The sequence below is a fragment of the Mytilus edulis genome, chromosome 7 (assembly GCF_963676685.1).
Source record: "Mytilus edulis chromosome 7, xbMytEdul2.2, whole genome shotgun sequence".
NCBI lineage: Eukaryota > Metazoa > Mollusca > Bivalvia > Mytilida > Mytilidae > Mytilus > Mytilus edulis.
The window spans coordinates 22,382,942-22,400,115 of NC_092350.1; the positions used below are offsets into that span (position 1 = coordinate 22,382,942).

Genomic DNA, 17,174 nt, shown 5'->3' on the forward strand with positions numbered 1-17,174 from the left:
GTTCATCATATTGACTTACTTTAAAAAATCTTCTCTTATGAAACTGCTGTATCAATTTCAGCCAAACTTAGGCTAAATGAGTTTCAGAGTTTCAGAGTATCTAGTATAAATTTTATATTTCATTTCCTTGTATGTCAAGAAACATAGCTCCTATGTCTAAAATAGAACATAGGAGAAAATGATTTTTTTTTGCTTTTGAAGAAAATAGGACGATTCAAAGAACATTTAAATAAATTGGAAAGCCAAAATAATCATTGATGAGAGATTAAACCAAAAAAATTCAGGTGAGCGATTCAGGCTCTTGAGAGCCTCTTGTTTTTGTTTTGGTCTATTTTCTTAAACTATAAGTTATAGGTCAACTATATATGTTGTATAGAAGCATTGTTAGCTGTACATGTCTGCCTGGCATGGTTCATCTGACCTTGACTTCATTTTCAAGGTTCATTGGTCTTTGTTTAGTTATCTTGGTTAATGTTGAGTTTATGTGACAGTTGTAATAAATCTTTATACTTAGGACTATCAACATAATATCAATGATTAGTATAGAAGGCGAGACATTTCAGCGTGTGCACTCTTGTTCTGTTTATCAACTTAATTGTGCACTTAATATGAAACAACAAAACAAACTCTTTTTATGTAACAATTCCTAGATTCTGTCGTTGGCATTGCTGGCATCAACATTTAGGTTCAATCTGTGGTTAAAGTCTTTTTCAACATGAATAACATTATCAAATCAGAAAAATTTACTTCTTTTCAGATTTTTCATTGAGGTCATACTTAACTGATCTTGGTCTCAGTTCATCATTGAAGAAATTGGAATCCCATACAACTTCAGAATTACTTCACGATCTAGGTATTGCTCCATTCCTTCTGGATGACCAGTGTGACAGAGGAAATCTACCATACTTCCCCAACAAAGATGGTTGGAATAAAGGTAATTATGAACTTCATAGTGTTAAAGGACTAACAGAGTGTTTATATTGTCTGTAATATGTGAAATTTTACCTTCCCTTTTATAAATGTATAAAAAAAACATAATGAGAAGATCAAGAGAAGAAATCACTATGATGTTAACTAGAAAGAACTTAACATGAAATAAAGAATGCCATAAAAAAGTTGGTTTACAGTAATTAATCGATCAATATCTCTTTGTTTTAGGATGTCCCAAGCCAGTTTCACTGAGCCCACTTCCTAACAATACTTTCTGTCATTTGTATGAATATTGTACTGGTGTCACATGTTGTTCAGACGTGGCATTGATTGGTAGAACCATTAAAACATATGTCAGTCTGGATCCCTGTAACAGAAAGATGAGCATAGGGATAGAGAAACTGAGTGTTAATACCAGTCTGTTTGATTATCACTTTGGTTCAATAGAGCGAGTTAAACTTCATGGAGTTGTTCACTTGGAGTAAGTTTTAAAAAACTCCTATGTTCTTTTTAAAAAACTTACTTTTTTTGAATGGGGAATTAAAAATCATAAAATAAAGTAACTAAGAGTTAACATAAAAGTTGTTTCCAAAATTTTCTCTTAAAAAATTTCATATTTCAAATACAACTATATTCATGATTTTCAAATGGCAACCTTTATAAAAAAAATTACACTTTAAACATTTTTCATGCTTATTTTATTATTACCCTGAGAGAACAGAATTTCCTTAAATGTTAAGAAAGCAATTTGGAGGAATGAAAATGAACTGTTACATTTTTTCAGCAACAATGTAGTATGTTCTAACAAAGTGAATGTTCTGTTACTTTTTGCTTGACTTTGATTTCAGATCATTTATATATATATGTACATATTTCAAACTTTTTTGCTTAAATTATTTGCAAAATCATTTATTGATATATACATGTTCCAAATATTTTTTAGTTACCAAGTAGAAGACTTGGAAAGTGAGAAGAAGTACATGGTCAGTCTGAACCTAAGTATATGTTTTGAATCACATGGTCCTTGTGTAGTTAGTATACCAGTTCTGAAGAATGCAAGGCTACCTAAGGCTGTTTGTGACTGGAAGAGTGATTTCATAGATCCTAGTAAGTATACATATTAATTTTGTCTAGTAATTATACCCACACTCTTAAAGTGGGGCTTTATTGCTTTCATCTTGTCTGTTGGTCTTGTTGTCTGTATGTTGTTCTGTTATGATTTTATATTTGATAAGTTGTGAAGTATGGGCAATTTTTGGATTTGTTAGACACTAACTTCCTGTTTGCAAATACATTGACCTATAGGAATGATTATAAAATTTTCTGTCGTCACGTCAGATTTGGAGGTCGATTTGAGGAACGGACATTGATAAGAGACAAGATGTCAATCTGAGTCTAACACATATATGCAAAATATATGCACATTCAATGCTTGCAAAATAACAATTAGGATATTCTCTTTGTAGATTTTTCCTTTGAAAGATTCTTAAGTGAAAAAAGACTATCACCAGATCATCACCTGAACACAAATGAGATGAAAAGTTTAATGGACAAATTACGAATTACAGAGTTTCTACAGGACAGCCAGTGTGATCCAAGTCAGTCACCATTCAGTCCTAGTGTAAATGGTTGGAACAATGGTACAGTATAGATGGATAACAGGGGGGATAAGAAAAGAAACCCAGAAATCTTTCAAAGGACAATAGCTGTCCAATTCATGTTCACTGATTTTACTCAAAATTATAAAATGCCTTAAATAAACAATTAACAGGACACGGACTCGATAATATGTAGCTTTGTTTCATGTGTATTTTATTGTAGTTTATTATATTACTACATTACTACATTTATTGTTTATTGTACAATTTTTGAATGTTTTTTCTTCTTTCAAATAGCACAGGTATATCTTATGAATTATAATTTTAGATTGTAAGTTAGCAATGGCAGTATTACCCAACAATACAGGCCCAGCAACATGTAACATATACAATACATGCACAGCTATAGAGTGCTGTGTTACTGCAGAACAGATCGGTAGATCATTCAGAACATTTGTCAACTTTGAACCCTGCTTGTTTAAATTGACTGTTGGTATAGAACAGCTGACATTTGATCGACTTCTGTTTAATTATGAGTGGGGACAACCTGTACAAGTCTGGCTGTTTGGTTTTGTCAGATTGGAGTAAGTGTATACCAGTAGAACGTATACAGAAATATGGACAATCTGTACCAAAGTGGGACAGAGTTTAGTCAGAGTGAATATTTCTTCTTAATTGTTATTTTGATTGATTTGGAAGATATAGAAGCCAACCCAAATGTATTTGAATATCAGATTACCAGGACAATTGATAAAAATACTAGTTGTTATGTCTAGTAATCAAACTTGTTCACCTTATTTAGTTTTTCTTGGTGTTACATTTCAATTAAATTTTTCTGCTAAACTTTAACTGTAATTACATCATAATACCTATTATTTTGGTGCAATTTTTAAATGTTTCATGGTTGCTCAGCTTTTTATAATTCAATAGGAATTTCACCTTCATTTTCATGTGTACCTTTAAAAATGATTTATGTATGTTAAATTTTCAGTCAGTCGATATTTCAAGATTTTCAGTGATGAATTTATGTTACAAATCTTATTACAGGTTTACTATATCTGATTTGGAGACAGAAGGACAGTACTTATTTGATATGACCTTGAAAGTTTGTTTTGAAGTTGAAGGACCTTGTTATGTTACTGTCAGTGTCTTTAACAAGTACAGACTACCTAAACCAGCATGTGATTGGAACACAGACTTCTTCATTAAAGGTAATAATAGAGTGTTGATAGTTTTTGCTTTGTTGATGATTTTGCACAAGTAATTAAAGGATACAAGGAGACCACAAATGGAGTTTGTGAGAGCAAATAATCATAAGTTTATGGTTCAAAAGAATTAAAGTTGTTTTATTATTAGTCTCCAAAGCTATACTATGTGATATGAAAGGAAGATGTGGTATGATTGCTAATGAGACAACTCTCCACAATAGACCAAATGACATATAAATAAACAACTATAGGTCACAGAATGGTCTTCAACAGGGTTTCCGCTGGCGGTCGCCATTTTCGCAATTTGCGAAAAAATAATAATTGTGGCGATAAAAATTCGTCATTTGCGAAAGAATTTGGCGAAAGAAATATATAAAACGATTTATTTTCCTCCATCTTGTTTATTTACTTTCATTTTTTCTCGAGTTTCTCGGACTTTACCCGATCAGACAATACTCGGAATTCACCTTGACCTCATTAAGATTTTGACAGAAAATCAATAATCAGCTGATTGCATTTAAAAGCTATCGACAACAAAGGACTAATTAATAAAGGTGTTGATTGAATTGTTTGACAAAATGATATGGTTAAATGGCTTCCGCTAAATGTCACATACAGAATTTATTTACCACGACGCACGTGTTTGAAGCAAACTTTTGACGTCTCCTCTCCTTTTAAAGATAGTTTAGAAAAGAAAGCTGTTGTTGTGACGAAAAATGTCCAAAAGCAAGAAAAGTCTCCGATTTAAAACTTTAATTATCATTTGGTTTTAATATAGGTAATTGATTAGGGAGACTACTGTAAAGTCGTTTGAGTGACACGCGTGTTTCAAGCATAGTTTTACGTCTCAACTTTTTCATTTACGATGGTCAAGAAAAGAAATCTATCCAAATTCATTTAAAATAAAATAAGTTTGAGGGAATAATCATAGACACAATGGAGCAAAATTGTCTTATTTAAGGGAGGGGCGGGGGTGGGTAGAAAAAAGGTAAATTTTAAAGAAAAATATAGTTATGTTACTTGGCGAAAAAAATAATAAAGTGGCGAAAAATATATTGTTTTGGCGAAAGAGGTGGCGAAAAAAATAATTGATCCAGGGGAAACCCTGGTCTTCAACAATCAGCAAATCCCACACCACACAGTCGGTTATAAAAGGCCCTGAAATGACAAATATAAAACAATTCAATCAGGAAAACTATGAAGGTGGCAACCCTCCCCTAACCTATCACAGTCATGTACAAGTACAACATATGAACAAACTGTAAACATAATGATTTACTAGATTTGTGATTTAGCTTAATGTCTATGTTATGTTTTGTAGGATTCTCACTTGACCAGTGGATGAAGAATGAAAGTTTTACTGCCACACCAACATTGGCACCATATATGACATCTAAACTTCTCTCTGATCTCAATGTAGCAGCCTATATGAAGAATGAAAAATGTAAATTGAATGGACCATTATTCACTCCAAATATTAAGGGATGGAAGAGTGGTAAGCATTTATAAAAATTATTATACAAGTCAATTTTCACTGACCAATTTATGATCAATTGAAATTCCTTTTATGTAATTTTATTTTAACAAATTTAAGATGCAATTACAGACTTCATTAATTATTTCAATAGAAACCATTTTACATTTTATGCAGTGCTGTTCATACATGTTGCCATTTCTTAGTAGTACAAAATTAAAAGAAAGGTGGAACCATCGATATGAAAATTCTAAAAAGGAACTGTGATTCATTTCAGGGAAAATGACTAATGGCTGTTTTATTTGGGCAATTTAATTTTGGTATTCTTGGGTTTATCATATATTTGTTTGTTAAAAGCTTTACAGAGCTAATGTTGTTTTGTTATATGTATACCCAACCCATACAAATCTTGTATGCTTGATGATAAATTACAATTTTGTAAAAGTAAAAAGATTTTCTGTTATATATTTGAATTGACCACTTGGACACCAATTCTTGAATAAAAAAATGGATTCTTCTCTTAAGAATGTTCAATAAAGAGATCATTTGAAATGTTTGTTGCAGAATGTCCAACACCGATAGCAGTTCCTGATCTCCCAGACAACATTGTATGCCACATATCAGATACATGTACAGATGTTAGCTGCTGTGTTCATATTCCACTGATCAACAAAACATTTGATGCCTACATCAAACTGGATCCCTGTTATGAAAAGCTATCTGTGGGTATAGAGAAGATGCATAACCAGTACAAACTACTGGACTATATTTATGGTAAAACTGAGAATTTTAACCTGCTTGGACTACTGAGATTTGAGTAAGTCAAGATAAAATCAGCACTAACTTTACATGTTGTAATTATACTTTGGAAACATTTAATTTCGTGGGAACCAATATTTTCTGGGATTAACTTACATTTTTACAGTTACTTATTTTAGTGATTTTTCAGTAGTCTGCATACAAACTATTAGAAAAATTTCAATCATTGAAGCATGTAATTTCTTGGATCACCTGTACCTACAAAATCCATGAAATTTGTTATCCAACAAATGATACTGAATCTGCAGTATACAATTATAGCCTTTATAAAAAGTTTACATGTATATTTTTTTTTATATCAAGTATATGAAAGGTTTCAATACTGATATACATCTAATATACAGCATATATAGTTCTTTTGGCTAAAAATACAGTAATTATGACTTCTGTTTCCTTTAATACATAAAACTGAGAATGGAAATGGGGAATGTGTCAAAGAGGCAACAACCCGACCATAGAACAGACAACAGCCGAAGGCCACCAATGGGTCTTCAATGCAGCGAGAAACTTCGGCGCCTGGAGGCGTCCTTCAGCTGGCCCCAAAACAAATATGTATACAAGTTCAGTGATAATGGACGTCATACTAAACTCCAAATTATACACAAGAAACTAAGATAAAAAATGATACAAGATGTTTGAGTTTATTTCCATATATATAGCTTGCAGGATTATTTTTTAACACATTTTATAAACATGATAATTTTTTGTTTGAATAGATACAGCATGTTTGACTTTAAAGATGAAGGAATGTATGTGATGAACTTGACCGTGAGTTTTTGTGTGGAGAGCAGCAGTAACTGTAACATCAGCATTCCAGTCCTTCAAAATGTCAGATTACCCAAGAAAACTTGCACTTGGACTGAGGATTACAAGGTCAAAGGTTAGATATTAATCTTATATTTAAAAGAAGATATAGGGTATTCATCATTGAAACAGCAACCAAAAAAAAAAAAAAAAATTTCAACCACTGACAAATTCCTATAGTCTTGTATGCAAACTCCAGCAAAAACCATGAAATTAAGTATCCATGAATATTTAATTTTTCCTTAATCCATGAAAATTGGTAACCTTGAAAATAAATGAATCCACAGCAACTGAAGAAAACCAATGACTAGATTGCTGACATAGGACATGTATGCCATATCATAAACTGAAATGTGAAATGTATAAGTTCAAGGTTACATAATCATTTTTGAAACTAAAAATGTACTGAATTGACACATGGGTCATGTTTCTATTTATATTCTTTCTGTCTTGTCCTAATTCTGTGTCAATCAACAATTAATAAAATCCATTTAACCTGACTTACTCTTTAGATTTCTCTCTTGACCAATGGACTAAAGAAAGGAACCAGAAACCAGGTGCAGTCCTTCCTGATTATCACACGTCAGAGTTATTACAACAATTAGACATTACCAACTATCTGAATACTCCGATGTGTTCAAGGAAAAATAGTACTAATGGCTGGATAAAAGGTAATGAATTCAATTTTTTTAACAGAAATAAGATTATAATAATTGAAAGTCTTTTCATACCTTCATTGTACAAATGAAAAAAGACCCCGGTTAAAAAATATCTAAAATTTTAGTAACTTTTTAAAATCAGTTGAATGTCAGCTTGCAACCAATAACTTATTCAAAAGTAGAATACAAGATAATTTTGTATTTGAACAGAGGAGTTATATAAAAAAAAACACTTTATAGAATTTTAGAATCAGTGAGATATGCATTGAACACCTTTTATTAAGTTGAATGTTGTTTTCTGTTTCAGATTGTCCAGAAAATGTAACCCTACCAGATCTGACCTCTAACCCATTGACCTGCCAGTTACATAGTTCCTGTACATCAGTAGAATGTTGTATGGATGTACCATTCATTGGGAAGACATTCCGGGCTATACTAGACTTGAACCAGGATACACAAATACTAAATGTTGGAATAGAAAAACTACAGTTTCCAATATCTCTGCTGGATTTTGAATTTGGTAAATTATAGTCAATGCTATTTGCATATTTATTGTCTCTAAATTTAAATGAAGTAGATTCATGCATAATTGTATACCTGTGTTTGCAGTCCTAAACTCAACTCCGATATGATAAAATGTTACTTCTAAAGTATATTATTGAGCATGCACTGCTGTTAAAATAGTACAAAACTAAACAATTTTTACCAATCTGATTTGTTACTAATAATAGATTTTTTAGAGGGTAATATTATATGCATATACATTATGATTGAAATACATGTTTTTCAAGTTGATATCTTTTAAGTTTATAAACTTTCATAAAAAAGGCAAAAATGTCTGCTTTACTGAATGTTGAAATTGTATCTTCAAGTGAAAAAAGGTAATATAGGAACAAAAAATCAGGTTAGTATACTGTGATGAAATTATTCCTCAGGTCAAAATTTAAACTTCTTTCTAGATTTTTTTTTAATGAAAAGTACAGTGTAGTAAAGCAAAATCAAAATGCTATCTTTTTTCTTTGTTTTTACTGTTGGATATTTGAATTTAGAAAGTTTTATCCATTACAACATTGAACATTTTGATGTCATTATTTTTTAGGGAAAGACCATGAATTTAGACTGAATAGCGTTGTCAGAATCAGGTTAGTATTCTTTGATAAAGTTTTGTTTATGTTTCATGCCAGTGAGTGTAGAAGGTGGGACGACATTTAGTTCTACAGGTTAACAGCATCAATTAGTTTTTATTTACATCCAACTTCTGGTTGAGGTTTTGTTGAAGGTAGTTAAGAGGTAGATATGATACATGTACTTCATCATAGAGTAGAGTGAATCAAGATATGTTAAAAGGTGAATTGTGACCTTAGTTTCACATCTTTCAACTCTGTGTTGTTATATCAGCTGCTGTACTTCTGAATAGATAAAGCATTTTTATTAATGATAAATTACACCTGTGTATTCACAAAATCTAGATGTTAACATACATCTTCAACAAAACAGTTTGCCCCAAAGTTGATCCTCATGTGCAAAAAGTGTCAATTTTGACGTTTTCCTTTCTTTTTCTCGACCTGGAAGTCCGAAAATGCTAATAGATGCATCCAACTGTAGTTTACATGTAGAGTGGACCCCAGTGAATACGTTTATCACAACAGTTGTTAGGACGGAGTGAAACTGATCTGGGTTCATCAGTTTTAAGAAGTTCATTTGCACCAAAATTCAAAAAAAATTCTGATTTTTCCGATTTTGAACTTTAACTGAATTTGCAACCGAAAGTAGTTGTTTCCTTGGCGTATTTTGATAATAAACATGATCAGTCGTTATATGATTTTGTATTAACAGTATTTGTCAAGGTTTCAGTCCTCATAACTCCGTGTTTCAGACCTCGAAGGTAAGCCCACCCCCCCCCCAAAAAAAACAATTTTGTTTGATTTCAATTTTTGAAGTTCGTATTTGAGTTTAAAATGAATATTTAAAGAGAGAAACATGACAATCAATAGTGTAAGATTGAGGAAACATGCACACACTACGAATTAAATGGCATTATGATGACCTCCAAATGTATGGAGCGCTATTGATGCCAAATAACGGTGGTCTGGGTACGGCCGTAATATTACGGCCCCCACATGACAAGGGTTTTAAAAAACTTAAGGTCAATTTAACAGAGACTGGTCTGCCATCATCATATTATTTATAAATGTTAGTTAGGAACTTCTTTGTTTTATGGATACATCCTTTTGTCTTGAAATATTCATTTAAAAATTTAAAGTTAATAAATCTAAATTTTGATCAAATTTATCAATCCACAGGAATTTAAATAAATAAAGTGATGAAGTTGTATAAAACCTTTCCCTCTTTTCTTACAAATTGCTTTTTACTATCAGATATAATATCTATAATTTGGAGAGTCAGAACAAATACCTTGTTACCATGGAGATATCAATGTGTTGGGAGAAGTACAAGTCATGTGACTGGACAGCCAAAGTGTTTGACCACACCAGACTGCCTAAACTGACCAGAAATAAACAGACAGGTTTCAATATTCCAAGTAAGTATCTGTGACAATACTAAACCCCACTGATATACATGTCTTAAAAAAGATCACTGTGGAAGAACTTATATTTTAGAATCTTAGAATAGCTGTTTTATATCTATTGCGGCAGAAATTCCTGATGAATCTGGAAAGTAATCAGGTCTAAAGTTGAGTTTTGATACTTTTGTAAAGTGACATTATCAATTGATTTATTATGAGTTTTAACAAGATACGTATATGGTGTCTACTCCTTGATAATTTTGTTTTTAAATGGAATCTAATCAATTCCTAACTAAAAGGGGAAATTCTCTCCTTTTAAATAATAACATTAAATTAATAACTTATTATTTTGTAGATTTTTCATTAACATCATGGTCAAACAGTAATGGTATTAATACAGCAACAATGAATAACCTTGACCTTTCCAAATTGTACCGAGACCTTGACCTTGGTTGGTATTTGACAGAGTCTTGTAACAGAAGTCTAGCACCATATCAACCACAAACAGATGGTTGGAATTCAGGTAAGGATGAATATGTATCTTAACAGAAATTTTAAAACTGTAATTTTATACACCAATAGCTTTGTCGGACATTGATGAAATTTTATGAAACTTGGACAAACTTGTCTTAACAATAAAGAGACAGGAATGAGTAATTCTTTTATTATTTTTTTCTCTCATTTTTCCTGTTTGACTGATAGATATAGTTTCTTTAATTTTAAGCATAAAACATGAACAGAATATAGTCTACAATCTACCGATTTCTAGGCAAGATTAAAAAAAAATAGTTGGAGGTGACACTCAGGGTTTGTAAAACTGTTAACAAATATTGCCTTTTCAACACATTCACATTATTTCCCTACAGCCTGCGCCAAAGAAATCCACCTAGCATCACTACCTACAAACTCTGCCTGTCATGTGACAGACACATGTACAGACATTCAATGTTGTGTAGACATCCCAATACTACAAAGATCTGTTAGCTTACAGATAAACCTAGAACCATGTGACCTGAGATTAACAGTCCAATTGGAGGGAATGGAATACAGCCAGATGTTGTATAACTACAGCTGGGGAACTCAGGATTCGTTCTGGTTAAGAGGGGTGTTTAGATTCAGGTAGGTCATTTATCTACCTAGTAGCATTTATATACATGATTCTCTTATAACCTACAATAACATTGGTTGTAACTTTGAAATTGTAAATGAAATGCCTATTTCTTCTGTATCATGTGTGATTCTTATATTTAATGGTATTGAAGTTTCATATCTAGAACTCTGTAGTTTGTTGAAAATAAAAACTTTTACAATATTTGAATACAAACTCACTCAAATTATATATGATTATCATTAGGTAGAGTTTTTTTTTAATTTTCAGCTTTCCTTACAGTAAACTGCACCACTAGAGAAACACCATGTTTTTAAATAGTGTATTATTTCCTCTCAAAATATAATCCCAATTAAAAAAAGTATGAACATTTAAGTATAGTTTTATACTTGTTGATATGAAAATGCTTTTTAGAAATGACCTGTAAATATGGAGATTGATAATTTGAATACACCTTTAGTTAAGTACATTTGATAGTCCCTATTCTTACATTAAAACCTACTGCATTTGTACTTCCAGTTATAAGATTGAAGACTTAGTCCTGGCCAACAGATACAGACTGTCTCTACAGTTTGACAGTTGTTTTGAGTCCAGTCAGCCATGCTCACAGTCTGTTACAATCTTAGATAAAGTAGAACTACCTAAAGTGGTCTGTGATTGGAAACAAGATTATCAAATTCAGGGTAAGTTATATTGCAATGTTTCTTATGATTTCTTAGAACAATTATATTTTAGACAAAAATGTGGTAGCATTTATGGGATTGGAATGAAATATTGACCATAGAGAAGACTGTAATTGAGACTTTCAAAGATCTACCAACTTCCCCAACAAAAGAGAACCATTTAAGAAGTTCCTGTCTTTGGACAAAAACATGAAAGTGGGTGGGGCTATTTATTAGACCATCTTTTCTGTTTTATTTATTTTATGTCCAAAGGTGAATAGTATTTGATCTTTTTGTAGATTTCTCTGTTGACCAATGGAAACAGATAAAAAGTTTTAAGGCTTCCACACTGGCTGAGTATGAAATATCACAGTTACTGGAGGAAACAAGATTAGGATTTTATCTCAATGATGCACAATGTATCATTCCAACGGGTTCTAGTAAATGGAAGAACGGTAAGTGATGTTGCTACATTTGAGAATTGTTTAGTTTTGCACACTCCCCCCTCATCACAGCCCTGAAGTGTTATATGACTCTTTACACTGCCATATGTTATTGTTTTATTTCTGAGACTTGCTCTCATCTCATTATAGAAGTGTTGTATAAGTCCATTCTGTAATTCTTACTGGATTTTTACTGTTCCAATTAATTGATTATTTTTTTATCACAAACGTGTGATTCGTTCGGGAGCAGTTCTTTATTGGTTAGAATTCAAGTATGATGTCACATTTTCTTCCTGTCTGTTGAAAATCCTATTATGATGTCTTGAAAATGGAACAATGCTTGATGAGGTCATATTAAAAGAATACATCTTTTTGCAGATCAGTGAAAATGTTTATCTACATATTGTCTAATCTTCATTTAAAAAATGATTCCACCACCCAATATAGTGCACTACAATATTTCTTCACTCTCAATTGTTAAATTTTCAATATATGAAAATCTCTGCAAGACTCATGTTTTAAAATTCTGAAAATTTATGGTCTCCATTTGAGAAATATTGTATCACACTTGATGCAGTGGTAGAATCCATATATATACACGGCTATGTGTGTTTTTTTTATTTTTTAGAATGTCCCTCACCGATCAGCCCAGGAGTGTTAGATGGACCAATACACTGTCACATCAGTAAAGAGTGTACATCAGTGGACTGTTGTGTACAAGATGAGATTACCCAGAGAAATTATAACATCTATCTTACCATAAATCCTTGTGACTTCAAACTTATCATTGGAGTAGAAAAATACACATTTACTCAATCTCTCCTTGATTTCAAATGGAGTAAGTAGAAAAATACACATTTACTCAATCTCTCCTTGATTTCAAATGGAGTAAGTAGAAAAATACACATTTACTCAATCTCTCCTTGATTTCAAATGGAGTAAGTAGAAAAATACACATTTACTCAATCTCTCCTTGATTTCAAATGGAGTAAGTATAGGAATATGTAAATAGATCTGATCTTATACTCATATAACCTTTCGAAACTTTATAAATAATTAGCTTTTATACAAATATATGAAAACAGATTAACATTATATTTTAACAAGGAATGTACATATACTATGGTACTGAGATAAATACTTTTGATGATTTAATTTATTTTCAAATTTATTAAGATACTTTCTATTATTTGTAAATTCAGAAATTGTTGCAAGGATTTTATTAATGCGTATAATGTGACAAGGGTAGTATTAGAACTCACTATCTAAATTTCGATACACACATTTGTATGCAGATTATCTTAAAGTTGCCATAATAATCTTGCATTTTTGTCAACTCATCAAAAATTGCAAAAATAAATTCATGCAATAATTTCTGAATTTTCAAGACTGGGCCGTTTGTTTTGTTTTATTGTTAAAAGCTTGGTTAAGTGTGCCAAATCTAAGTTTATTTTTCATACACTAATCATTTGTATATTCATATACTTAATTTAATCATTGTAATATATTACTTTTGCTTTATATTGTTTAAAGAAATGTTTTCTTCTCTTTTTTCAGAGTCTCAATACGTGTTTGAAATGGAAGGAATTATTAGAATGAGGTGAATTTGAAAGAGTTTGTCATTATGTTCATAACCTAGCTTAAATAAGTCCTCAAAACAGAATGTTCATAAACATTTTAATTTTCTTTAAATTAGTTCAAATTGTCACCAATTGTTTTGTCTTGATCTTGAAATTGTTTTCCTGAAAAACTCCGAAGTTTTTCAATAACTGAACATTTTGCGAAACTGCAAATTAAGAACCAACATTTAAATATTAAAATGTTCTATACAGCTATGACTCAGTAATATGCATGAGATGTATTGTAAAAAAGGGAGAAGGATAAAGGATGTTTATCTATAAATCCTTTGTTAATGGCATACCAATTTTGCAGTTCTAATTGAAAAGTGAACTTAATTGTATGATTTATATTCATTATATTATCAAGTAGATAGAAAACAAATTTTCTCACAAATCTCTACCTACCATTTGTTCGGTAAAGAAGATAAAATCTATTTTTCAGCATTGATGTAGAGGATTTGCCGGGACAAGGAGTCTACATTGTAAGCGTTAACAGCAGTATCTGCTGGGACAACAACAGTACATGTGATTACAGTGTAAAGATCTTTGAGAACATACAGTTACCCAAACCTACATGTAACTACAATAAAGATTATCTGACAAATGGTAAGTAAGTGTTAACAGCAATATTAGCTGGAACCACAACTTCATAGTGTCTTATGGACACATATTCTTGTTAATCCTGGTTCCTCAATATTAGAAATTTAGCAAAATAGTAACTCTTTACTTGGCAAATTATATAGTTTTATATGATTTTTGTATGTCAGATAATTTTATAGTTTCCTTTTAATTTGATATGAGTATTTATTATCCCCTGATTATAGCGTTTTATTTGTTATTCATTTGTCAGTGGCTTTGAGTTAGGTTCCATATTTAGACAATAACAAGTCTTTGTAGAGAACAATATTTTGCCAGTTGATGAAACATCATGTTAACAAACAACTGGAAATTAAGCTATCTTAGATCCCTGTTTTTTTGTTGAAATCGTTTTGATCAGTCTTCTTTTCTATGTTACTTTTTTATTAGCCATGGCTTTGTCAGTATATTTTTGACTTATGACATTGAATGTACAACTATGGTGGTTTCTTTTGCTTCTCTTTTAGCATACTTACAAATAATATGAATTATTGGTGAGGGGATCAGGTATCATTTCCATTTCTGTAATTTATGGAAAATATAATATTTATTTCAGATTTCTCATTGACTCAATGGTACACTGACACTGGATACAAGGCCACAACAACACTGACTGGTAACCCACTGACTGACATCTTAGAGGAGCTAGGGATTGTTAGATATTATGAAACCAGTGAATGTAATAGGACATTGCTTCCCTATCAGCCTACTGAGGCTAATGGATGGAATATTGGTAAGGCACTGATTACATTGTTTATAGTCAGTTCATTCCAGACAAACTTGTTTAGAGCTCTGACTAATTTGTTTTAATATGTATATACTTGCTGTCTTTTCAAAATCTCCATGGAGGACTTTACCCATATGAGGAGAATAAAGAATTTCAAAATTCAGCTCAACATCCCTCATGGGGGATATTCCTCATAAATTGGGATATTTTGCAGGTCTGTATGTATATAATTTGTATTCTTTCGTAATAGTTTTTAATAAATGAGATGAAAAGCATAGAAAAATATGAACTTCTTAATATTCTACATTTTGAATATAGCGGAAGAAAAAAGTCTCAAAATGGAATGTTAGCTAAAATTAGATTCCAATTATGATAATGATGTCACAATAACAAGAAGATAATTTGCTACTTATATAGAAACAAGGATTACACTTATGGATTCTTGTGCTTTTATTTTAGCCTGCCCAGCCCTAGAAGACACTCTGCCAACACTGCCATCAGAAGTGTCATGCAGTTTACCCAATACATGTACTGGCGTGGATTGTTGTGTGGATGTTGAACTATTAGGACAATCTGTCCACACCACTGTGGATATAGATCCATGTTATCTAGGAATGACAGTTGGTATAGAGAGGATGAGATTCAATACCAGTCTAATGGACTATACTTGGGGATCAGTTATTGATGTGGCTCTCTATGGAGTTGTCAGATTTAAGTAAGTATGTCCAAGTGTATAATTCCAAGCATCATGACATGATTACAGTAGACTCCACCTAATCGGATATCGGCTAAACGAATATATCGGCTATTGTAATATTATTTCAAAACACCAAACTCTTCCCTATATGTTTAATGTTAATTTCATTGTGTAATCGAATATCGGATAAAAGAATATATCGGCAAATTGGATAAGAATGTTCAGGTAAATTTGTTCAAATCCATGCACAATCGGATATTTTCAATGTTTTTCTGACAGGAAATAGACCCGGAAGTTGCGAATTTACAATCTTGCAGACAAGAAGATTTCGTTTTTACTGAATAAAAGGGAACCATTTCTTGATAAATTGTTGTCTTTATTTATTATCTTCCTTTACCATGTGAATTAGATGTCCTTTTACTTCAAATGGTTAGAATTTACAAGATCAGTACGTTGCTGTTGGGAGAATTTAATAAAACTCTTAAATGCTCACAGAATCAGAAATATGATCTTAACAGAATGTGCCTCCTTCTGAATAATTTATTGCAATGTAAATATAAATCCCTTTTGACAAGAGAAATCTGACTTTTGTCAGAAATATTTTTTTCACAAGTGCAAAAGTAAACTTTATACAATTATATTTTATCAATAATGATTATTTTCATAAATTTAAACTTGATTATTTAAAGAAATAAAATTATAACAAATACGATTTTAGTTTTGAGATTCTGCACAAACATGCTTTGAGCTATTATAGCCAAATTAGTTTACCTGTGTGATAATGTAAATAAGGGATATTAATTTGTTTACAAAACAAATTAAAACACAAACTATGGATGGTAGATAATATTTCATGTAAATATTTTAGGACATTTAATTTATTTTAATAAATATAGGATTTAAAAACTGCAAACAAATTTAATCATTACTGTTTACATAATCAGCTGATATTTTTATGCAGTTAAGCTGCATTATGCGAGCACCCTAGATTTGTGTTCTACCCAATAAATCCTGAAATACTTGCCATTGTTATTATCTAGCCTGCTACTATGTTATATATAACTAATTGAACACTTCTTTAATACTTTTTATTCTGGATTACAAAAAAAATGACCAGAAAAACCTTAAATGATCGTCGATTTATCCAAAAGTTTTAAAGTTACACATAGGAAGTAGTGCTTATTAAGAATCATTGTGTAGTTCATTATGACTTGTGCTTTTAGCTAAGATGTCAAAGAACAATTGTATGAAATATTTAATCGC

The 17,174-nt window shown here is 31.3% G+C and overlaps 1 protein-coding gene across 1 annotated transcript in view; it reads left to right on the top strand.

Annotated features, from left to right (window-relative positions):
- Positions 1–17,174, top strand: part of LOC139483021 (uncharacterized) — a 136,689-nt gene that overhangs the window by 16,366 nt on the left and 103,149 nt on the right. The window contains exons 18-39 of the mRNA XM_071267050.1: positions 758–934; positions 1,159–1,411; positions 1,874–2,037; positions 2,397–2,570; positions 2,857–3,112; positions 3,576–3,739; positions 5,058–5,231; positions 5,775–6,027; positions 6,746–6,909; positions 7,346–7,504; positions 7,800–8,012; positions 8,592–8,634; positions 9,871–10,034; positions 10,375–10,542; positions 10,886–11,138; positions 11,647–11,810; positions 12,089–12,244; positions 12,861–13,070; positions 13,790–13,832; positions 14,294–14,457; positions 15,044–15,220; positions 15,674–15,929. Coding sequence (XP_071123151.1) covers positions 758–934; positions 1,159–1,411; positions 1,874–2,037; positions 2,397–2,570; positions 2,857–3,112; positions 3,576–3,739; positions 5,058–5,231; positions 5,775–6,027; positions 6,746–6,909; positions 7,346–7,504; positions 7,800–8,012; positions 8,592–8,634; positions 9,871–10,034; positions 10,375–10,542; positions 10,886–11,138; positions 11,647–11,810; positions 12,089–12,244; positions 12,861–13,070; positions 13,790–13,832; positions 14,294–14,457; positions 15,044–15,220; positions 15,674–15,929 — 3,949 coding nt within the window. The remainder of the gene's footprint in view (positions 1–757; positions 935–1,158; positions 1,412–1,873; positions 2,038–2,396; positions 2,571–2,856; positions 3,113–3,575; positions 3,740–5,057; positions 5,232–5,774; positions 6,028–6,745; positions 6,910–7,345; positions 7,505–7,799; positions 8,013–8,591; positions 8,635–9,870; positions 10,035–10,374; positions 10,543–10,885; positions 11,139–11,646; positions 11,811–12,088; positions 12,245–12,860; positions 13,071–13,789; positions 13,833–14,293; positions 14,458–15,043; positions 15,221–15,673; positions 15,930–17,174) is intronic.